Genomic DNA, 25605 nt, shown 5'->3' on the forward strand with positions numbered 1-25605 from the left:
AATTTACTTTTAAAACCCACATGACTAGAAGTAGCTATAGCAAATACAAGGATGGGGGCTGTAGAATAGGGCAGAAATACCAATAATTATTGTTTCCTTCTGCAGTAGCAGAACCTAGCCAAATTTAAAAGTTAGGACTGCAGTCAGCAATGCAGCAGAACAAATATTTAAGTACTATAATGCAGTGAAAATGCATGACTTAGAAAATCCATGACCACTGCTCAGGTGAAAGCTATGATGATTACAGCTGAATTATTAATTTGAACTGTTTGATACAACTTTTTACATTGACTACAACAAAGCTACATGTTGGTGAGATTCTATTGATGGAATGTTTTAACTAAATAGATTTCCAATATTTTATTTCTCTTGCAGCTTTATCAGATGCCCACGGACATTTTATCTTGAATGGAAATTTTGTTGTAAGCATGTCTAAGAGAGAAATCAATGTACAAGGAGCCATTTTCGAGTACAGTGGTTCAAACAATACAATAGAACGAATTAACAGCACTGATAAAGTTGAAGAAGAACTAACTTTACAGGTGCAAGTTTACTTTTCTCAGAAGTTTGAAAATTTCCTACATGATCATTATATTCATAACTTTATGTTCAAATTCACTGAAAAACAGCTATCATTTTATCTCAATCAAGGTTTTGTGTGTAGGGAATTTATACAACCCTGATGTGCGTTATTCATTCAATGTCCCGATAGAAGATGGAAGTGATCTGTTTACCTGGGATCCTTATGGACCCTGGCAAGATTGCAGCAGGATGTGCCAAGGTACTGTGAAGTACTTTTTTTCACCAGAACCAAAGACCTTATGGGATTTAGGAAGGGACTCACCTTAAATTCTCTGACTTTTCACCATTACTTGTAAGGAAGAGACTTGTTACCCTCAGTAACCTTTAAGTGCACAAAGCCTTTAAGGACAGAATAGCTTCTGATTTTTTTTTTGCTGTTTTTAGTACTTATGCAGTACAATTCTGTATTCAAACCTACATTTGGAGACATAGGAGCAGTTTATTAAAAAAAGTTTGGATCAAATCTAATACATTCTTATAAAGTGGTATTGTATGTCTATTAATATTCATTAGGCTTCCATTACACCATTTCCAGGTGATAACTGGTTTGTCTTGTGTCTTTCGTACTTATTTATATGTCTTTTTTTGATTATCTGCTACATGGGATGATGCTGTTTAAAGATATATTTGACTATTTTAAACTGTTACTCTCTAGGCCATTCCAGTGTAAAAATAAAGCCACAGCATTTATGAAATGTGTATATATAAAAGTATATGTACACAGATTTTTGACAAATACTCTTATTAGTGGGTGCTAAAAAAGCCTGAAAATATGTGATGGTGACTTTCTTCTGGTTGTATACATGCTCATGTGCTAGAGAAGAAGAGCTGTTAACTGTGATATTTCTCCCAGAACTCCAGATCTTTTTGGTCCCCTGTGATCAATTTTTCTGCTTCTTAAAGGGAAAGGATCACAACATCTAAGATAGCACGGTGGTTTAGGAAATATGTTAACTAGCAGGACATACATGATGTGTTTGGAATACTTAGCCTGATGAGTAAGTGGACTGTTGCACTTCGGTAGTTCTCTGGAAGTTGATATCCCATGAGACCACTCTAGGACAGCTGGGAGGTGGAGAAGGTGACTGGAAAAGGTTGTTCTCCACCTGGAATGTAGTGAGCTGCACAAAGGAGCATGTTTGTGCAGAATCTGCTGTGTACAGCAATTTGTGTTAATGGGGCATCTCAGTTCCTAACTGATTAATGGAATCCATAAGACAGTCTTTCTTAATTTAGCCCTTTATTTACTTCTGATGCTTTTTCAAGGTATTCGAAGAAGAAGAATGACATGTATACGTAAAAGTGATCGTGTGGTAGTGTCTGATCAAAGATGTGAACTTACACCCACTGTACCAGGTGTCTTTGAGGAGTGTAATACAGAATGTGAATTAAGGTAAAAAATGTTCCCAACTGATGGAGTTATTGTGGTTTTATATGCTTTTATTGACTGACATTGAAACAAGTAAATTCAGATTGCTTTATCCTCTGTCCCTTCATCCCTCTCTACCTTCTTCATCTTTCCCATCTCTCCTTGTTTTCCTTAAGTCTGTTGGTGTAATGGCTTTATACGCGATATTTACACCTTCAACTCCACATAGAACTAGGGTACTTTTCTAATTTTTATTGGTAAAGTACAAAATCTCTTGTTTGAATTGTGAATATGTTCTATATATTCTGGCACAAAAACTTATATTGCTACATGAAATACATTTTCCACCAGAATTGTATCCACAACTGGAAATAATTTGAAACAGACTGGTGTTTTTGCACTCCAAGATAGCCCACACTGAAATATTCAGAGGATGAAGAGTTAGAATTATAGCTTACATTTTTCAAAGTCACCTAGGGGATTAAGACGAGAGATCCTTTAAATTTAAAAAAGTTCTTTTAAACCTATAAGTCAAATTCTTTTATATTGCTTTCAAGAGATAGAGTTTATGGTTTTATTTGTTCCCTGAAATGCATATCTATATTTACCTTTTGATTCTTGGTACACTCTCTGAGTGCTCTAATTGCCATGGTCATATTTTTTAAAGCATAGTTAGCTTTCTATAACAGTTTGTCATTTTAGGTGGCACAGTGTTGGCAAAAGTGACTGTACATCGAAGTGCGGTCCAGGACATCGGTCTGTTGAGATCCACTGCATGAAGTACTCCATTGCAAGAGGACTCAGTGCTCCAGTGGAGGATAAGTACTGTGCTGATCAGCAGAAACCACCAGCCAGAGAGCCTTGCCATGGTGACTGTACCTTAAAAAGCTGGCACTACACAGAATGGTCAGAGGTACAGATTTAAAACTTTTATGATTGTACCATTATAGTTCTGGTTAGCATTCAGACAAAATGTTTAATCCTCTATATTTTTTTTCTTTAATAACTAAAAGAAAGCAATGTTTTACAAATACGTATATGTAAAATCAGCTAATACCAGCCTTTATATTTCCGCAACTTCCTTATATTTTTATAAGAATGGATAGCTTTTTTTGCATCTTGGTTTTGGATGTCAGCAGTGAAGGTCTGGTAAATAAAGGTGTATATTTTATTTACTTAATAATTTAATTCTGTGCAATTTTGATTTTGGTCTTCATCAGGGCTTTGTCTTGGAACAATTATACAAAGTGCTGAATTTATCTCAAATTAACATATTAGCATTCTGTGGATTAAATGGAGGATGCTTTTGTCTGGCACAATCCTTAACATCTTTTACCTTTAAGGCTGATAATGTATTTTGGCCTGGTTTTATTGTCTTGTTTCCTGTTTCATAACTATACAGTGTTCCAGGAGCTGTGCAAGAGGTGTCAGAACAAGAGAAGCTTTTTGTATGAACAACTTGGGACGTCATCTTCCTGACAGAGAATGCCAGGAACTTCCAAGAGTTGTAACACAGAGCTGCAATGAATTCTTATGTCCAAGCTGGTCAGTTACTGACTGGAGTGAGGTAATGAAACTTTGTAAAACTTAAAGTACATTTGGTCCTGGTCATCGATATTAAAATAAGCTGCATTAAGTGTTTCGGGGTTTTATTTTATTTTGGGCCGCACAGTTATGAAAGTTCTTAAGTCCTATGACTTGTCTGATACGTATCACACATTTACAACTGGCATGAGAACTTCTGTAAAACACTCCTGAAATTTATTTTCTCCTTAATTTTGTTACATTAAAATGAGGTAGTGAAGATACGTAAAGTAAATGTATTTGCAGTAATTTGCATACCTTCCTTTTTTATGAAGCAATGACAACTACACAGCCAACTGTTTAATAGAATTATAATAATTTTATTATCGATTAGATGGATATAAAAGAATTGTGGACAGTTTAAACATTTTTCCAGTGAAAACTGTGATATATGCACTATTATTGTATTGGAAATAAATGATCTGCACATAGTTTTCATCATTTGCAGCTTTAGAATCTTAATAGTAATTTCTTTGTATTAGCACTTGAATTGAACTTAACAGAAAATGAAAAGTTCATTAAAAAGTAGGGTTTTTTGGACTACTTACAGTCATGGAATATTTTTGTTATTTATGTGATTTCTAAAACTCAACAAGTTACTGAAAGAAATTGAAGCCTTAATGCGGATTCATGTCTCTGCAAACTGATGTTTATAATAATTTTACAGTGTCCTGTGACATGTGGCAGAGGAATGAAGCATCGTCAAGTCTGGTGCCAACTTAATGATGAGCAACTGAGAGATGATTTCTGTAACCCAAATGACAGACCAGAGTCAATAACACCGTGTGAACTTCATGAATGTGCATCTTGGCAAGTAGGGCCTTGGGGATCAGTGAGTACATAAGGATTTCTGGCTTCTTGTTTTATAGTTCAGGATATGAGTAATCACAAAACAATACTTTTTAAACACATTAGTTGAATCCTAAGCAGTTGTTTGTGTTGAATTGATTCACATGTTTGTTTGCAGGGTCCTATTGGCTATCTTAACTTCACCCATATTGAAGTTAAATGCCTAAAATAGTAATTGGTCCTGAACCTTAATGTCAAAGATGTTTTATACATCAGTGTATTACATCACCAGAATAATGAAAATGAGGGTAGCAAACTGTTCAGATGAACAAGACAGGTAAAAGACCAAGTATTTATAGGTAAGTGGGCATATTCAAGTGGTAGCTTCAATTAATATCGATCAATCTTCAATCTACAATATACTTCAATTGGTACAGATCAATCTTCAATCTACAATATACCTCAATCAATCATAAACATGTGTATGCTAATAATAGCAGGGAAAAGGACTTAGTATTTTATTGTTACATTTTGGTTTTGCCTTCAGTGATATAAGATCTGCTGTCTCTTTATGTGAAAGTGCTGTTGAAAAATATGTTCCTGTGTTTACATTCTCATTGAATGTAAGCCAAAGTGGCTGCTAACACTGGTTAAGTATCTGATGGTCTGCCACAAAGGAAGTTAACACCATCTCAGTAGTCATCCCTATTCATTCTAGAAAGAATTGCAAAGTAGAAAATGTAATTAAAAATGAAATTTGGTTATAAATAGCACTATTTCAAGTGTGTGAAACTCCCACCTTCAACAGTGTGCTGTAACGTGTGGACGTGGATACCAGGTACGCGCAGTCAAATGTGTTACTGGGACGTACCACGTTATTCTGAGTGACGACAGGGAGTGCAATGCTGCCACTCGTCCTAGAGACAGTCAAGTAAGTTAAAAAACACCTCTACTTCTCTGTCAAAAGCGGCTGAATGCAACTCTTTTCTACTGACTCTGTGTGGGAAGTCGGAGGACATCACTTCTAAAATGTGAACAAAATACTGAAACTCTATGCTTTTCTTCACAAACGTCAAATTTTGCCTAGGGAATTAAGTAAAAGAAGGGTAATTTTAAGATAGGTTTGAAAGTTGGTATTTGATTTTGATAGAGTATATGACTTCAAGGAATCCAAAGGCCTGTGATTATTTGGCAGGAGGGGAAGCTCCAACATGTGGAATATTGTAAGGACACTGCTTGCCATCCTGCTTAATAAATAGTGCCCAACTGGTTTCTTTAATAAGCTTCTAAATATAAAAGCCAGTTAATTGATGTAGTTTATTTCCACTTAGATGTGCAAACACTGGGTTTGATTATCCTTTGCATTTTTAATTGTGGTACCTGTTTGGCTACTGATTGAAACTGGGCAAATTTATGTTCTCAGTAGCTGAAGGTATAAAGGACAGGATAGCACAGCCACTGTCTTTGCTTGGTCCTTCTGTGCTGCCTGTGGCTCTGAAGCAGGAAACTGTAATGTCTATGCTCCTTCTCTCCAACAAGTTGGCCAAAACTGTTCTTTCTCAAAATGCCAATATTATTAGTTATTGCTAATGCAGTTTTAAGATCAAATAAATTTTCTTTGACACTCCATTTAAAACAAAGCAATTCAATGAAAGGTCTTTGAATAATTCCAGGAAAAATGTAAAAGATGGTATTTACATGTTAATTAAATGCTAACCATTTGCTTTACATTTGGCTCTTCCAAAGTGTATATTTCAAAAGGTGTTTTTTTTTTTCCTCACCCCCACAGGAATGTGAATTGCCCTCTTGTCCAGAAAATACAAAATTATGGACTACTTCACTTCCTCTAGTTCATGTGGGGAAGGTGACCCAATGGAGATATGGATCATGGACCCCAGTATGTGATACAGCAGTCACACCTTGCAAGGCATCCCTCCACTCATGCACCCATTTTTCCATGAAGCTTTCATTAAGATATTTTTCAGATTGAAATCTGCTTGGAATAGATTAAAAAGGAGTTCTAATATTTTCTTAAGAAATGAAACTGTTCCTTAAGGAGCAGATAGACACTTCCAGCAAACTGTGTGCTTCAAATTCAACCAGGAAAAATAATAGGAATAAAAGCAGAATTCTAGGAGCTGGGGTTCTGAGTGAAATAGTTTTTGTATGATTGACAGTGCACTAGGAAGTGTTTTTTAATGTAATTGAGCAATTTCTAAGTATTTGGAGCATCTTTGATTTTAAAATATTATTTAAATCTTTTATGTGAAGAGTAATGCTAAACAGTTGGAGTCTTTAAAGATCTAATTTGACAATTTTTTGTAAAATAAGCATTAGTGAAACAGTTCCTACATAAATTTTCTTCAATGTAAGGTTTTTACTTTGATAATGTTGAAAATTAGTTTTACTTGATCGCAATGAGAAAATCTAAAATTATCTATGAAATGTGGATGTGACTGTTAATCCCTTGAGATATTTAACAAAGCATATAGTACAGTTATAATATAGTTATATACAGTATATATAGTACAGTAATATAGTTATATTTTTGCCCAGCTATTTCAAATAAATAGCAGTAAAGGGTACATAAACTGAGGCTACTCAGCAGCCCTTCATTAAGTCCACGTTGAACTTCTCAGCTATAAATGCATCAGAAGGGGCTCAATGGAATCTGCTAATACAAACCATCATGGCAAATGGATTGTTAATATCAGTTTTTATTTTAACAGTTCCTGTAAATATTGCATCCCCATGTTTCTGTTGCTATTTGCAATTGTGTAATTCTTCCATGTTGTAGTTTAAATGTCTGTTTATATACACTGAAATACTTTGTGAGAATTAAGGCCACGCAATTCAGTTCCAGGCCAACAGAAACTATGTTATTATTTTAAATGCTTGCATGATCTTGTTTTAGTCTCCTAAAATGCGATGACCTTGAATTGTTCACTGACAGTGCTCTGCATCCTGTGGGAAGGGCGATCGTGCTCGCTATGTGAGTTGTAGAGATGCTCATGGAGAGATAGCAGATGAGTCTTTGTGTGCTCATTTACCACGACCAGCTGAAATTTCAAGCTGCTTTAGCCCATGTGGAGAGTGGAAAGTTGGAAATTGGTCCCCTGTAAGTATTAATTGGAACAATTTTCTAATGTGTGTATTTAGATTTTTGGCCAAGTCTCTGTTTAGAAATTGAGAGTCCTTTTTTTCATCCCTTGAAAAAACAAAGTATATGTTTGTTCTTCTCAAAAGTAAATATAAATGCATTTGTTTATTAATCACCAATTTTCTGTGACAAACACTGTGCTAATCTTTTGGTCAGTGTACAGTTACGTGTGACAGTGGAATAGTAACAAGACAAGTCATCTGTGTCAATTATCATCAGCAAATCAGTGAGAATTACTGTGATCCTGAAGGCCGACCTCCTAAGGAACAAGAATGTAACATGCCACCATGCCCACCAGTTTATCATCATGTTCCAAAACTACATGACCATCCAAGCCATTTTCCAGGAGCAGGTTACCTCCCAATACACCCTCCACAAGACAGTTTAAACCAGTGGAACCGTCCTTCCGTGGGAGGATATCAATGGAGAACTGGACCCTGGGGAGCAGTAAGAAATTTTTTTAGAATATATTAATTTGTGCTGTCACACGTGTGTTAACATTTCTAGAAATGTTATTGCAGTACAGATTTGGTCAAAACAAAAGCACATTCATTTTAAAAAGTATTGTTATTCTTGTTCTTATTATTATTCAAAACATATTAAATTCTGAGGGTAATTTTTGTGTGATTTCAAACTTAAAATACTTCTATATAGTAGTCATTTTTATTTGAAAAGTTCAGTTTTGAGAGTTAAGGTTTAAAACCAAGCGTCTGTTTTAACCAACATATTTTATATTTCTTTGATCATGCAATGGCAAAATGTATTTTTACCTGTTTTGGTAGTGTTCTAGTACTTGTGCAGGTGGATTTCAGCGCCGAGTTGTAGTATGCCAAGATGAGGAAGGAAGAAGTGCCAGTAATTGTGACGAGGCAACAAAACCTTCTGAGTCGAGACACTGCGATTCTGGACCCTGCCCACAGTGGAACTTTGGGAACTGGGGAGAAGTAAGAGCATTTCATTTACAAAGGGGAACATTGTTTACTACATGAGCTTAGAAGCAGAAACTTAATTATGTGATCGTGAGTGGAACTGAACACCTTGTTTTTACTTATTTAATAGAGTTTAAAATTTAAAAAGAATGAGTTTCAGCCTGTTTATCTAACCTTTATTCTTTGATCAAATCCAGAACTGTAGTGGAAATACGAGTTATGTATTTTGGATGTATATACATCCAAAAGAAGTAAGTACTGTGGGAGGCTAAGGATATACAGCATCAACAAATCATATAGTTGTTGTACAACATGTAACTTGAGGCACAGAAAATTATATTCTATTACAAAAAGCTGGATTGTATGTGGAAAAACCACAGTGCAATAGCACTAGTCTAAGAAAAAAAAATGAGTATAAGAAGCTGTAGAGAAACTTCCTTCCATGTAATTTCATAGGTGCTAACAATAGTAACTGCAAGTAGTAGTGGTTACAGAGTTGTAGTTACAGATTAGAAGTATGGAGATAGGATCATGCATGTAAAAGTTGTGCCTGGATTAGAACATTTTGATGACACATTCGATGTGATTGGACATCACCATGCTGTGTGATGTCATATCTTGACCACACACTCCTGCTCAAATGCTACAGAAAGAGTTAAAGCTGATTATTTTTGCATTTATTCTAATATAATCTCCTGTGATTCTTGCCCACTTTTCTTACTTTTGCAAATCAGTTACTGGAACTGAAAAGAGAAGAAAAATTGGTTGAGTGACTATTTGTTTTACCTTTTTTCTCCTTGTTTTGGCCCGATTTAGCCATTCAGTTCTCAAGGTCAGTCTAAGTGTCATATTTTTTCTGTCCACAGCCATAGACTTGGGATACAGCTCATGCAGATGATACAGTATTTTTTTTCTAATTTAGAATAATTGAGGATACAATAAAAAGGTTTGAACTGTTATAGATTGGCTTTAAGAGCTCATTAGGAATGAGAACTGCTATTGAAGAATTACAGGCTAACTGAAACACATCCTATCAGTATTTTACACTTAGTCTGTATAAACTGGACTGTGTAAAAGTGTGCTCAGTATCTGAGTTTTCTGCCACTGTCTGGCAGGGAAAACTACTTATAAGACAAATTTCTATATTTTCCTCGTATTAAAGAAAGAGATTCATGCACATTTATTCTCACAATTACTTCTCCTTAATGGAGTGTCTGTTACTGAGACTTTCTGCAGAAAATCACTTGATAAACCATAAAAATGTCATTTGGTAAAGGTTTTGGTGAGAGAATTACATGAGATTAGACTTTTAAGTCCTTATTCTTGAAAAGAGAATCCAGGGAATATGGAAATAGACATAGTAAATAATGTGATGTACTGAAGATTGCTATAAATTTTGGTTTGATGGTATGGGTTGACTCTGTTAATAAAATTATTGCATATCAATTTCTGTGTTTCAGTGTACTCAGACTTGTGGAGATGGAATAAAGACAAGACTGGTGATTTGTCAGCTTCCCACTGGCCAAATGTTGGGTGATCAAAACTGTGAAATTCTAGACAAGCCACCTAACATGGCACAATGTAATGTCCATTCTTGCCCTGGTGATGTTTCTTGGCATCGGGGACCGTGGAAATCGGTACGATAGCATTCAATAATACTTTTTGCTTTCTTGTTCTTTCTGTTATTCTATTTCCCCGTGTCTTTTAAAGATTTTTATGTCGTTTTTTAAATTTGATAACAGTGAAATAATAACGCGTGTGGAATATTGTCAATGTAGTTTTATAGAGAAATTGTTCCTGCAGTCATAGAATTGAATGAGAAGCAGCCATTTCCTTCAGTGGGAACAATATCATGGTCTCTAAAGCATCATAGGGAGTATTTAGAAAATTACCAGAAATCATCATAACTGAATACAGTACCTAATAGGAACCCATTTGGAAGGGTTACAATTTGATATGTGTTTAAATTTACAAGTTTATGCTGTAAATTATGCTGTAGTATTATCTACATATTTATATTTACAAAAACACCCTAAACTTTTTAGTGCATAACTTTTTTCCTATAGTATATTTAAGTATAAAATAACTCACATCCATGTATATTATACTCTGTCATCAAACATTTTGCTCCGTGTCATTTGTACATTTGTGTATAAAAGTTTATATTAGTGGTTTTAAAACAGGGACTAATTAAAGTTATCTATGTATAATTATGTATGTAACTATAATATGTTATTGTCTACATGTCACTGTCTGTTAATGTGTAAAAATGCCTACTGCAATCACCATTAATCTTTAAAATTGCCACTAGCAGATTATTAACATACTGAAGTAATCATAGCAAGCTCTGCAGTATAGAGCACATTATAATTCCCAAGCTGTGAATTTGACAACAATATTGATTATTGTGCTAAATTCTAAGGGGAATAAAGGCAATCAAAGGAGGTTGGATCCAGTTCTGGTTCCATCAAAATCAGCAAAATGCCTGTCAGTGACATCCCTGAGAGATGGTCTGGGACAACACTTATTTGGGTTGTTTTATTAATAAAATTGTGTAATTTGTCTCTTTTAATTAATATGGCAGCATTTTAAAAAAATGTCCAATTACAACTATAACAATTGCTAATGTTTATGTAAGCTATTCTAATTTATTGCAGAGACTGTAAAATGTAACTTTGATTTAACAGTTTACCACAGTTATCTCTTTCTTCCACTACACAAAGCAGAGTTTAGGGTTTGTGTTTAGCAGACACCAGACTATCTTATTTAGCCATTTTCCAAATAATTAGCGGTGACTTGCTAATTAATATTCATCAGATGTTGAGAAGACAAGCAGGGTTCTGCATACAATTGCTTTTGAACTCAAATTTTGTTTTCCTTTCAGATCAAGAATTATTCACAACCTGTTTGTTCTCTGAATAATTCAGTTTGCCCTATATTAATAGATTACCTATAAGATCTTGAATTGTAAATGCTGTGTATGGCTCAGTTTTATAAAGATTTTCATGTTGGTTTATTTCTCAAGTGACATAAAAAGCCATTTTAATCCTTCAAAAACTAAGTTTAGAATGTATTCGGGTTATCAGAGAGAGAGGCCTATTTTATATATAATTGCAAGCTCTATGGTTAAGCCATAAAATATTTAATTTCATCACACTATCTCATGCTGCAGAAACAAACATAGCAGATTCAGGAAATAAAAGCAGGCTCACATATTATGCTGTCATTTAAATAATTTAGCTAGTTTGAATGCTACCAACACAGAGAATTAGTTGGTTTTTGTTGCTGTTTCCGCAGAGCCGAATTTATTCATTAAGGATGACTATTAGGAAGGAGCAGTAAAACTTTATTCACTGGAATTCTGTTGTAGCCTAGTACAAACAGCATTTTCTAGCCATGGTTGACTAGTGATTTTTTAGTTTGGCAATAGATCGTGGCCCTGCTTATCTTCCACATTTCTGGCATAAAATATGTTCTAATATAGCAACTGTTAATGACTAGATGCTCTCTGGCTGCTCAAGTCCTCAAGCCTGTCACATCTACACTTACCCCCATCTCTGTAAGATTGCAAAAACTAGACAAATAACTATATTTTTCACAGAAGTATTGAGTAATATTTCTGTGCCAGGTGAGCCATGCATTGAGCTTTTGTGTCTACTAGTGGGATTCCAGTGTTAAAAGCTAAGCAGAAACTGTCATGCAAGACTAGGTGATCTTGGAAGTAATTTCCAACCTCCATGATTCTGTGATTCTAGCTGTCTCTATATATTTGAGAACAGAGGACTTTTAGCAGTATGCTTTCTAAGTACATTTGTTTTATTATTATAGTTACTGATTAATTTTACACAACATAATTAACACAAAACATATCTTGTAAATGCGCAAAAGGGTTCTTGCAAGGAAGGTTCAGTTTATGACCTGAAGTCAGAATTTTGGTAGATGCTTTCTGCAGTTTAGCAGCTGCTGGCTGTTACACTTCATAGTGTCTGTCAGTGGCTACTGGAGCTCACCCTCACAAAGCTTAAAGGCTGTGTTCCCCTCCTGATCTGTGCCCCTGGTTCCTGAAGTTGTCCAAATGGATGTGACGCAAGTAAATCTCAAATTCTAAAGGTTTATACCTTTAATTTTTTATATATTTTCTAAAGTTTTTAGGAAGCTTGGGCTGGAATTACACTTGAGGAATAGAATAGGCTATTCATATATAGGAAGACAATACCTTCAGGCTTTGCATAGTGAGGAAAGTTTGTTCACATTTTTGGACAACAAGAATTTTGATTAATTGAGGAGTTTGATCTTATTTTTGGCCCTCTGTACTTTTTCAGTGCCTGCAAAAACTCTTGAAGATCCAGGTACCAAACAGCAAGGTTTCTGCTTAGGCAGTTCATGGTAGCAGTTGAAGCTTTGTATTTCATTTGGGCAATCAGTTCTTGTATGAGTGTTGGTAGTTACCTAATTTTATCATGAAAATTTTAACCAGATATGTCTGAACTTGAAATATGTTTGGTTCTCATCCTTTCTTGTTTCTTTGGAAAGAAGAGATAGCTCCTTACAAAAGATAATTTTTTTTTGTTTGAAATGTTTATAAAATAAAGGTTTTCATTCTTTTTCTTTTCCTCACTTTTAGAATTTTTATGTCATTCATAAATATTACTTTTGATTTCAGAGAAAATAGGCATGAAAATAATGGATTATTTTCAAAGTTACCCTGAAGTCTCAGAAATGAGTTACTGCCATTTCTTACTCCCCTTCAGACACATGATGTAATATTCTTTAAACTGGCTGTCTTTGTAGTGCTTCAGTTTTCTACTTACTTGCTCTAGAATAATTTAGACGTAATTCTGTCTTTGCAGTAGTGGAAGAAATCTACTATTAATTTTTAAGTATATGAATCTATTTTTTAGAAGTAGTCCCAGTTCCCTTGCAGTGTTATTACTGCCAGGCATCCCATAGACTTCTCCAGGAGCAGAAGCAGGCCAAACTTGCATACAGAAAATATTTATTTGTTTTCATTTTAATGCAAAAATTCTTGCTATGTATGATAAGTGCCTTCATTCACTTTTTCTAGTGTGTAAAAAGTATTTATATATTTTAAAATAATCTTTTATATTAAAAGGGAATTCAGAATCAGTGAACTTGGTTTTCAAAACCGCCTTCAGTTTTTTACCTCTACTTCTGCTGCTGCCTAATGTTGAACTTCAAAATACCTCATTGCCAATACAGCACATTAAATTATAATAATAATATCCCACTGCCTGAAATCTTGATGTTAGCATCTGCTATTCATTTTTTAAAACTTTGGAAGTGGGAGGGGGGCCTTATCAGAGATAACTGATAGCAGATGTCACTGCCCAGATAATGTCATCAAACAGTCTTGGGGTAGTGAATTTAATTTCAGGTCATTCTGATAAAAATGAAAGAAAATACTTGTTTCCAAAATTCAAAAACAAAATATTTGTGTAATGTTCATCAAGAGGAAAATCTTCTGTTTGGTGCTATGTTGCCTGTATAGCTTGAAATAATAAATAAGTTATAATGTATGTGTAATAATTTAATTTAATGACTGTAACTTGTGCCTGTGAAATACAGTTGCATTTTAACCCTTCTTTTTCATGCATGTTGTGTGGCTTTGTGTTTATATTTATTGTGCTCTTTATTAAGGAATATTAATGTTTAAAACCCTTAAAAAATAAAGGGTGGGACAGATACTAACCACTTTTGCTGAAAGTGAGGGTTTTCTTTAACCTGTGTGTTGAAATTAACTTCATACATACTTCAGTGATATTGTTTTCATGGGGAAAGCTCTTATATTTGGACACAAAAAAAAATAGTTACTGTTACAAGCAGTGTTGATGCCATTGACCAACTGGACTGAAATAGATTGTCTGTGATGGCAAAGCTGAAAGATCCTAGCTCCAGAATCTTTTGCTGGAGCTGTAATTTTGTGGCCCAGTCCCCTCCCACTTAGTGAGTGACAAAACACAGAGAAGAATGAGGATCACAATATAATGCTCAATTCTTAATGTCAAAGACATAACACGGTCTTTACATTCCTAAAATACTTTTGGCAGGAAGAGGTTTGCAGAACTTTCAGACCTTCCACTTAGAAAGAGGACAAGTAAGAGTGGAACATAATCAAAATAAGAACAATAAGTAATAATAATAATAATAATAAACTCAAGTGCACACCAAAAAAAAAAAAAAGAACAAACCAAAAAAAAAACCAAAAAACAAACACAAACGCAAAACCTCAGCAACCAGAATATAATGAAAGGAGAAAAGAAGCAGGTCATGTGTAACACCATGCCTAAATACATACAGCCATTTAATGAGAATGAAAGGAATGTGAAGCTACTGGTGTATTTATTAGAACTTTCAAAAAAGCTGAAGGGTTCTAGTTGGTCAAATCCTTGAAAAAATCATTCTTAGCTGCTTGTGTGTGTGGCAGCTTCGAAAACCCTAGCCAGAACTCATAAATGTTGGTTCAAAGTGGTTTTGGAACTCAGATTTAAAAGTTATTTTATATATATATATATATATAAAGTATTAGCAATTGTGGGAGAGTGGTGACTCCCCTAAGCCAGACTGCTCTGTTGATCAGTGTATGTTCTAGCATGCATCTATTTATGGCCCTTTCCCTTCAGTGACAGCAGGATCAAACACTTAGATTTCCTGCTGAATCAGTCCTCGAGAAGCTTCCATGCCTGTTCAGATTTATGTACAGGAAATGTAATGTTGGAAATATTGTTAGTAAATTGAAAATATACAGAAAAGTGGTTTAGGTTGAAAGGAAACTGGATTTCAATATGTGAAGGTAGGTAAAATGCTGCATTTCTCATCCAAAATATGCTCATATTCTCATGCTAAAATATTTAATGTAAATGGGGAGGGGTGTTAATTCATTTAGTTATATTTAGTTAAGTGCTATAGAAAAAGTTGTATTTTCTATGCTTCTGAGAAGTTTAAAAAATTTCTGACAATACTGTATTGTGCCAGCACATATTGCTTTTTTTTTTCAAGTTCTTTAAAGTTTAAATACAAAATCTTAGATTTTAAATCTTAGTATTTGTCATTCCTTTAATTTCTGTGCTACTGTTTTGCTGTTGCTAACATGACGAAAAATGATAAATTAGAGCTTGCACTTGCTGGGATCCAGCATTTCTTTTGCTGATTTTTAGATTTTTGCAAATTCAGCTGAAACTAATTCATCTACTGTTGTAAAACTGTCTTGTGTCTACTTACTTTTGTAACTGGTTAATTGAAAAGGCCCTATTCCTTAAGATAATAAAATGAAGTTTTAAATAGTTAAAATATTACAAGAAAAGGCTTTTTAACTGTGCAATCCCTTTGTGGAAGTGTAGCTTCCATAATATCATCCTCCATCATATTAAAAATGTGCTCCAACTTTCATTGTGAAGACCTGTGAACAAAATGTCCCTCTCAAAGGGCCAAAGTTACTTTTCAGTGAGAGTGCAGATCATGTCATTCCTGTGCATTTGTTCTGTTTTTTCCAGCTTCACAGGAGTCTGGAGGCTAAACTACCTGTGATAGAGTGTTAAATTATGTCCAGTTTTTGGAAGCAATAAATGGACTAATTTTGTGTTGCTGTTTAGTTTTCGTGGAGGTTTTTGGACACAGCTGCTGGATGGACACAGATACATCTGTTATTCTCTATATGAAAAATGTGTCTGGAAATTTATCCATTTATTTGAAACAGAGAGAACTCCCTGCATTTCTTTTTCTCATGGTGGATTTCCTTAAGGTCTCCTGTCTCCATTTCTGCCAGCCTTCTTTCTTGATGCTTGCACTTTACTCATTGCCTCCAGTGCTTCTGCTTTCATGTAATTGCTTAAAAGTGTTACTAGTGCTGCATGGCTGTGAGGTGCAGAAGGATGAGTCTGGCTGAAGTCTGGCCAGGTCAGTGATGCTGTAATGGTGAAAGTGCCCATACAAAGCTCTTGCAGAAGGTATCAAAGGCACAGGGCAGGACTGCAATTTTGTGAATTTCACACAGATTTATACTCGTAGATTAGATTTTCAAAAAGACCTAGTGAGAGTCTAGCTCTGTTCCTGACTGCCGCTGATTTCAGAAGGAAAGGTAAGGCAGAATTATTTGTTGAGGGTATTGGTTTTGTTTTTTAATTTACTAATGTTTCTGTATTTTTAATTATGATTTGTCTCCGCCTGTTGTGTATATCATTCAACTGAAAGATGATAAAAGGTACACATAGCAGATAAGTTGCTGCAGGAATGCTGGCTGAACACAGTAGTTTATCTGTTTTCTCACTCCCAGCAAATAATAAGCTGATCATACTTTTCATTGTTTTAATATATTCTGTCATGAATGACAGTTTCAATGGTGCTTGAATGAGGGCTGATGGTAAAGTTTCTGGCAGAGAAACGTGCAGAACCTTCAGTGACAAATTTAAGACTGCACATGAGGTAGCTGAGCCTGCCAAATGGCTGCTGAAAGGAGGCAGAAATACCTCTTGGTTTCCTAATTCTCAAGTGGTAACCAGACAGAGGACTCAAATGAAGAGCATGTAAGACAGGATGAATAGCTAGATAATTCAATTTTTACTGTAAATGAGAGATGAAATGGAAGATATAAAGGAAGAGGTAAATGAGATAGCAGATCTGATGTGTCATCACTGTTGAATGAGAATTCATGAAAATAGGATTATTATTTTTAAATTTCCACCCACATTAACATCAACATAATCGATTGTTGTTTTGTTATTGCAATAGCTAAAAGCTTGTTTGAAAGTCTAATAGTGTTATATGAGTCATGTAGGTAAAACAAAGAGAAGGTTGCTGACTGGAAAAGCTCAGTCTCATTTATGAATACATGTAGACAGCATAGGCACAGTGGAGCCTGTCTGAGTATTGCAGTAGGTGGGGAGCTGAGCATAGTATCTCATGGGGAGTTGGTCTGCCCACGATCATGGTCTGGTTTTCAAATGCTCTGTAGCTGGCATCAAGAAGGATTGCAGGCTTTAGGCAGTGATGGGCAGAAGAGTAGTGTTCATCCTGAGGGGGAAAGACATGACAGGGCTTTCAAAGAAGGACATGGTCATCTGTTTTATTTGTTCTGAACTTGGAGAAATGCATAGTATTGAGATGTCAGAAAGGTAGGCCAAATTAAGTGTTACTCACTAATCTAACTGGAATGAATAAAAGGCATTCTGTAGATGATCATTAAGAGGAATCTCAAGGATTCTGGTTTTGATTTTTTCCAACAGCTGCAAAGAGTATGATTGTTCAACTGACATCCAGGCAGATTGCCATTTTCTGGCAGTAAGAATACTGCCAGCTGCACTGGACAAAAGAATTCAGATCATGTGGTGTCCACTTAAAAAAATATCATCTAAAGTTTCTCAGCATCACCAGCAGTGTGGCTTCTTCAGACGTGAAATCCTTTTACTTTCAATGTATGTGCTGATGGTTCTGACTTTGTTTTAATCAGGATGTCTTTACGTTTAAGAGGAATAGCACATTCCTAGTAGATGCCAGACATATCCTCTCATAGCAGTTTTTCCTTCCTGTTATCCACATCCACCCTAAAATCTGCCTTTTATTCCCCCATCATTCCTGCTTTTTTTGTGTTTGTATGTAGATGTATGTAGCTTCTCATTTATGTCCATCTGTTAAATAGATATACTTCAACATACTTGGAAAATTATTATTCAGAAGTTTTTTGTTACCCTTAAGATGAAAGTTGAAACAAAATTATCTAAAAAGGAGACCAATAGAAGCAGCTTTTTTATGGAGCAGACAATGCTCAGTCCAGACAGAAAAGGTATGGCTGGGGACCGTGGCCTGGTTAGATGACCTCAGAGAGTCACAGCAGTCTCTGTGCTCAGCTGCCACTTGCAAATAGCTGTGAGGTTGTGCTGCAGTGCACTCTGCTGTTAACATCCCCAGTACACACCTGGAAACCTCAGAAAAAAAGTGTGGATGGTAAAAACTTGGTGTGTGCCTGCTTCTCAGCTTGTTACACAGCCAGAATATGTAGGTAGACTGAAAGGGGGAAAAAAAGTAGAAGTTCCTCTTGGGCTGACTAGAGAAAAGGATCACTGCCTTCTTTTGTTTCTGAATTTAAATATTCCAATATTAGATGATGATAGTTGGAGCAGATTGTCTTCTGGTCCATTCCACTCAGGGCAGTAGGTAATGGCAGTTCCTTTGCACAGGGCCTGTCCTTCCTGAGCTACTGTGCTGAGGAGAATGGGTTCTGAAAAGTAAACTTAAAAATTTCCCTCATAAAAAATAATGAAAACTGACCTTCAACAATACTTTCCATTACAAAAGTCATGTATACTACACCACACTTGTGATTTTTTTAATTAATTACAAGTAACTGAGGTGAAATTGCTGGGGAGGTGTCCTGAAAAGTGGTGTTCAAATATATGCTTTTGAAATAACGCTATAAATAAGTTTAACCCAGAGCAGTACTCTTACTTGAAAGCTATTTGAATACAGAAGAGGTGTTATTGTAAATACTGCAATTCTGATGCAAAAATAATATCCCGTGATACTTTCTGGATGAAGTTTAGGCCAACATTAACTAGAAAGTCATGATTGCAATCTGAAGAATCTAGTTATAAATAACTCAGGTCACAGAGGAAGGCTTTCTTCATATGTTAGAATAAAGTGGCTCTGGGACTCTTAAGCTTGCTTACATGTTTCCTCATAAAAATATCCTGACAGCTCACTGTAATGTATTTCTTATATTGGATGGGTAAGGATCTGGGGTTAAAAATGAATTTCTGTTAAAATTTTTCTTAATAATTAAGGTGAGGCATGGTGATTGTGAAACCATAATCCAAGTTTAGCAAGGATTCAGAAAGGACTATCAGGCAGCTCTAATAAGTACATTGAGGATTCAATCTAGGACAGATAATCCAAATCTGTATTTTTTAGTTGATGGTTCTTGTAACATGTAAAAAATATGCCCTTTTTGTGGCATAGAACTGGCAACTTGTACTGTGAAGTCTCACTGTAGAGCTTGAACAAAAGAATATCCACATTTTTGATCTCCCTCTGCCTAAAGTCTGAGAAGGAACAAAATATGAACTTCATGCAAGTGAGGGTGTAGCATCCCTGTAATTGAAGACGAGACTGACAAACTGCTGTCAGGAATGGTCCGTGTATAGCTGATTCAAACTGAGCAGCATCATGGATTGGATGATATCTGTAGGTCCTTCTTAGCCTGGCCTTCTCCCCTTCCATTTCCACAGCTGCAAAAGCACAGTCAGAAAAGTGGCACAGCAGACTTACAGACTGCAGATGGAAGGAGGACTTAAGATATCTTCTGAACATCAGAGAAATGTGATATAACACTTTTGCCTTTTGAAATTTTTGAAATCAAGCCATACTCCAAGAGAGAACTTAAAAATTCTTCAGTGCAAGTTCGGTGGTTGATATAGGTGTAACTTAGATGTAACAGTAAATAATACACATATTTCTTGGAGATCAATCCACTCTTCCTCAGGAGTGATGGAATGTTTGATGCTTGGTCCTTTCTGGGTGCATGAGCTAATGGCATAAATGTTTGTACTTGTTTTAGCAAACAATTACTGACTCCAAATCAAAGAATTCAGTAGGATCTACTTACAGAGTCTGTGTTGCTTTTTAACAGTTGTCAACAAAGGAACTAACAACCCTTTGAGTGCTTTTATCTGAAAAATGCATATTGTGCTCAAGCATTGCAAAAACCCCTGGGAAGATGAAGCAATCAGAGGAGGCAGACAAAGAAGATCTAATTCTAATACAGCAAATGAGAAATTGAAAGTAATTCTCACCTAAGCAATGCTCAAAGTATTGTTTTATTAACTGTGCAGTTGTGATCCTGCTCTACTTCTAGAATATTAAAAGAGTCCAAACAGGCTTTTGGGCCAATTAGAGATCATCAAAATGCAGTTTGCCAGACAACTCAAGCAACTACCATGTTTAATCCCATTTTAAGCTGAACTTCTTGTCCATCACAAAAGTCCCTGACCAAAAAAAGGCTGAAAAAGTAAGAAAATACCTTTTCACATATGTAATATGTTGTATCCTTTTTCAGTGCTGCTGTTGTGGCTTAGCCCCTGTAGTCATTGAACAGCACACAACCACTCCTTCCTTCCCCCTTGGTGGGATGGGGGCAAGAAGGATAAAAGCAGGAAAACTCATGTGTTAAAAAAGTAATATTTATAGGTGAAGCAAAAGCTGCACCAACAGGCAAAGCAGAAAAAGAGATTAATTCATCACTTCCCATGGACAGGCAGGTGTTCAACCATCCCTAGAAAAGCAGGGCTACATCATGCGTGATCATTTTTTGGGAAAGCAAATGCAATCTCTCCACATGCCTCTGCTTCCTCCCTCTTCCCCGCATGACCATGACATTACTTGGTCTGGACTGTGTCACCTCTAAACTTTTGCACCTCCAGCCTCCTTGCTGTCCTTGAAGCTGTGTGACACTTCAGCAATAACTAAAATATCCATGTGATTTCAACACTGTCTTGGTCACAAATCCAAAAGCTTGCACTAGCTACTATGAAGAAAATTACCTCTATCATCTTATAGTAACTCATCTATATTTTAAGTCTCTGTATACCTAATACAAATACAAAAAGAAGCTATTACATGCTTTCCATTTACTGGTCTGTTTTTCAGTATCCAGAAGCCCACTAGGCTACCAGCTAAACTACACAAAGCACTTCCTTTAAAGAAAAGGTTAAGGAAACTTGGTACAGAATCCACCAAGTAATGCAACGTCTTCAACTTTTCAATGAAATAATAATAGCGAAAGAAACAAAAATCTTTTAGTGAAGTTGCATATCTGCTGCAGAAAGAGCCCTAATTTGGTAGGAATTGATGATGGCATGCCTGTCTGAGAGTCCATCTGTGCCACAGAAAGCATGAGATTTGTCAGGCTGATCCCTACAGAACTTTATTGCTATGAAGAAAACACAAACAGATGAATCCTAGTTACCAGTGTTATGGAATGACTTTGAACAACAGTAATGAAATCCAGCTTTTTACTGCAGATTTATGTTTTTAAAAGAACATGGCATATGGGAAATATTACTTTATCCAATGTTGAGACAAGTGCTAGAATTTCTGTGTAAAATTGTTACAGGATGGGGTTTTTTCAGCTTGCATTGTTTTGAGGAAATGTTCATATTTCATCTGAGCTTTAATGTTCTTATGGATTTTTTTCTTCCTACATGGTCAATCTGCAGAAAATATATGGAAAATTGTCCTCTCTCACCATAAACCTCCAATTGTGCACAATGTCATACAAATGAAACCACATTACAGACAAACTGAGCCATGAGGACTGTGCTCATGTAGTCAAGGACTATGTTCAAGTTGGAGTGGAGGGCTGTCAAGCGGCCAGAATTACAGCAGTTGTACTGTCCCTGTCAGGAGAGTCAGGAGAGTGAGGCCTTGGGAAGATCACCACCACATCAGGGTGGGCACCAAGCAGTGAGAGGACCTTATTCCACAGAGAGTGTGCAATAAACACGTTAGGGGCTTTGAGAAGGAACACAGGCTCACGGAGGGGAAAGTTCAGCCTTGTAAGAAACGTGCTGTGGGCTCGATGCACTAAGAGGACAAGAGTGGCTTCCTGAGCACAGAACAAGGCTTTGCTCCTGCACCAGTAAGAATTCTTACTGATGTTACAGAGCTGAAGGAAGGCCAGGCAGGCAGGTGTCTTAGGTCAGTGTTCAGTATGCAGCTCTCCAAAGAAAATACTGACTGGTGGGGTTAGAGATCAGTGCAAGACATCTCCCCGTAAGCTGCATTTAAATGCCTTTAGGCACTTCAAATCCCACTCAGATCTTCTATGGAATCTATATTTTCATTCAAGGAACTGAGCAGGACCTATGCTCTGTCCTTACACAAATTCAAAGACATTCCCCATTTGATATTGATGAAACATTTTTATTCAGCATTTGAGTGATTTGGTGTTCTGTCTTTGCTATCTGTTCTCTGTAATGGAGGACAGGCAGCACTTACCTACTGGTCAGGAGTCTCCCAGGAGCAGTGGAGAGTGGAAGAGTCTTCTCTTGCTGAAGGTGGGTCACTATGCAGTAAAGAGCACAGCTGAGTCTGCCTGCATATGATGCCAAAGCACTTTGGGAGGAAGTGATCCTTTTAAGAACTCTTTTTTATATATTATCTAAGGAATGAAGCCAGAATATACCACATTTCAGGAGAATACTGTACATACAGAGTAATATACCTTCTGAAACTTCCCACTGATGATCCTGGATCTTCTACATCTGTGGCAAGTGTATTAGCTTTTTCATGTGGCAAAAAAAACAAAACAAAACAAAACAAACAAACAAAAAAAAAATCCAAAAAAAACCTGGAGCATTTATTTTTCTTCAGTTGCAGTAAATATCATCTACCACTGTGTTTGGCAGTGTGCTTCACTCATCTGCTGTGCACTCAGTGTGCAATTAGAGCAATTTCTTTCTTTAACTTGTTATTAGAGGAAAATCTGCTTTCAGGATGTTAGTTGTCCTTAGGGGTTTGTAAAGCACAGAGCTGGCCAATCTGTTAAAAAGATTGTGCATGCCTGTAGAAGACTGTTACCACTTTTTAAGATAACTTTTTAAGGTCCTTGGCTGTGGCTCAGGGCAATCTCGGTGCTTCTGTAACGGATATATTTGCAAGGCTTTAAGAATAACAGTCCTCAGATCAGTTGCCTAAATTTTATTGATGTCCCAGTGAATTTGTAAAGGATCTGGTCCTTAGAGATATTTAGGTTTCTATTCCTCACACTGCGATAGGTGGGAGCTGGTTGCTGCAGCAGATGTAGGAATCTGGCACTGTGGAACCCCTCCGAAGTGGGCAGGAGAAACTCCATGAAATTCCAGAAGATGCAATACCCCAAGCACTTGGCTGCAGCAAAGCTGCTTAAAGGCATGTCTTAGTTTAGTGCTTTATTTGTTTTTGAGTTTTGGCAATTATATTTAAGCAGAAATTTACAGATGCTTAATATCTCTGCGGTTTTCTAGCTTTTACAAGCACCAGGAACTTCATTTCTTCAGAGCAAAGCCACATTATTATAATGAATTAAACATAAGCGTTCTTTCATTAATTAAGTAAAAAAACACCCAGCCAACACACAAAACAACAACAACAAACAAACAAAAAAACCCACAAAAAATTTCAAGTTGAAAAGCTCTTAAGGTGAAACCCATAAGAGGAGGCAAGTGAATAATTTCTTGCAGAGTGACAGTCCTTTTTTTCAGTGCAAGGTCTATTCAACAGGAGGTTTGGATACATGTGAACAGAGAATCAGACCTTGATGAATATGGGAAACAATGGGATAGCAAATCTCATATATGCAGAAATATTGTCTCTGTACACTTTTAAGGATTTAATGCATTTAATGTTTTTTGATACAGCACCAGCATGTTGAACATGTCTTTTTAAGTTTTAAACATAACATTAAATTGATATGGAATGAAAATCTCCCTGGAAAAATTATTTAAATGTGGATATTTACATGATATGAGTTAGCAGTATTTTGTAACTTATTGTCTTTTACAGCAAAGAAAAAAATAATAGATCAGATGACTTGTACTAGTTATATTACTGAAAAGATAAATTATATTCCCAATGTTTTTTAGTTTTTAAAAATACAAACATTCTTAAAATAACTGAAAGTAATTTCTGCCGTCAGATTTTAGGTATCTTTCATCTGAGTGTCTGCATTGTTACATTAATATACTTAGGTTTCAGCTAGGTACCTTAATAGTTGGTATCTTTTAGTCATCAAAGCTAAATAGTATTTAAGTGAAATATTTGTAATAACTGTTCATAAAGCCTCTGTTATTTTTAACATCCAAGCTGGTATTTTCCTTTCTAAACTCCCTCTTTTAGTTCCTGCATTCTAATTACAAAAGTAAGTAGAACATCTTTATAAAAGAGAAGTAGGCATTTAAATTAATACAAAAATCTTTAGTCTTTTGTTTAGAAGTAATAGCACAAATTATAAAGATCAAATAGGAACATTTAAATATAACAGATATATAACTCAGTTGAATTTGAACCAACAAAGAGGAAAAAAAACCTAGGCCAACCACAGCAATTCAGATCAAGTTCTCAGCTGTGTAGAAGTAAACCTGTAATGCTGTATCTAGTGAGTAGAGATATGGGCACATCTTTCTAAGGCTGAGGTGCAGGATAAGACATTTATTTGCATAGTCTATTGCTGTTAGCAGCCATGAGCCCTGCACAATAAATAAAACTTTTGTTGAATGCAATATATCTGCACAATATAAACAAAGATGTGTATCTGCTGAAAAGTGTTGTCCTAGTACTTAGTTGTTGAGGGCAACGAATAAGAGTGAGACTGTGCTGTGAGATTGTTCTGTGTTGTGGTAGCCTCACCTCCTGAAGTGGAGACTTCTTAGGAGGCTTTCTTTGGTTGCAGCTCTCAGCCTGGAATGCTGTCCCACAGGGCCTCTCCTGGAGCTCTCTGGAGCCTGATTTGCTCTGCAGAGGGGGCCATTGAGGAAGGAGGGACATGTAGGATTTTTCTGACACTTCACAGGAGGTTAAGTAACTCAGTGCTGAGCTTCATTTCCTACTAAAGTATTAAAGGGAGGAACATTTAGAGTTTAGGGCTCCTTCATGTCTATAGTTTGTGTCTGAAATTCTTGAAAAAAAAGCTTTAAGGGAAGGTAGAGTCAATTACCAGATACTAACAGTATTTCAGTTTTTGTGCAAGTTATCGTGCCTGCTTTGATAAATAAATCCTCTGATTTCAGAGCTAAGTCTTCTGGAAGAGTTTTATAATATGATAAATATTTTATAATATTATATTTTTATAATATAATTATAATATAATATAATATAACATAATATCTAGGTTTGTATTATATTAATATTTTATCATATGTATTTTATAATATGATTTAAACATTTTAAGTTTTCTGACATACATTAGTCATATATTAAAATTTCGGGTATTTTTTGTTATTTTCCTATGTTAAATTATTTTCCAAATTAAAAAAAAAACCAAACATAAATTGTAAAGCTACAAGAACATAGTTTTAAAAAGTTAAATTGAAAGATTTTGCTGAGACCAAAATGATTTAATTTAGAAACAAGCATTCTCTTTATGGAGATTTTAGAGTAGACATGTAAAAGGCAAACTGTGGTCAAATCAATGCCCTTATCTTTTTTGT

The 25605-nt window shown here is 35.7% G+C and overlaps 1 protein-coding gene across 1 annotated transcript in view; it reads left to right on the forward strand.

The window, feature by feature from the left end:
- Positions 1–25605, forward strand: part of ADAMTS20 (ADAM metallopeptidase with thrombospondin type 1 motif 20) — an 85959-nt gene that overhangs the window by 47249 nt on the left and 13105 nt on the right. The window contains exons 17-28 of the mRNA XM_041399074.1: positions 376–542; positions 652–781; positions 1849–1975; positions 2654–2864; positions 3354–3518; positions 4203–4367; positions 5133–5255; positions 6114–6221; positions 7278–7442; positions 7641–7931; positions 8267–8428; positions 9874–10050. Of these exons, the coding sequence (XP_041255008.1) occupies positions 376–542; positions 652–781; positions 1849–1975; positions 2654–2864; positions 3354–3518; positions 4203–4367; positions 5133–5255; positions 6114–6221; positions 7278–7442; positions 7641–7931; positions 8267–8428; positions 9874–10050 (1991 nt within the window). The remainder of the gene's footprint in view (positions 1–375; positions 543–651; positions 782–1848; positions 1976–2653; positions 2865–3353; positions 3519–4202; positions 4368–5132; positions 5256–6113; positions 6222–7277; positions 7443–7640; positions 7932–8266; positions 8429–9873; positions 10051–25605) is intronic.

This window comes from Onychostruthus taczanowskii, unplaced genomic scaffold (genome assembly GCF_017590055.1).
Source record: "Onychostruthus taczanowskii isolate IOZ18803 unplaced genomic scaffold, ASM1759005v1 scaffold153, whole genome shotgun sequence".
In the NCBI taxonomy this organism is placed as follows: Eukaryota; Metazoa; Chordata; class Aves; order Passeriformes; family Passeridae; genus Onychostruthus; species Onychostruthus taczanowskii.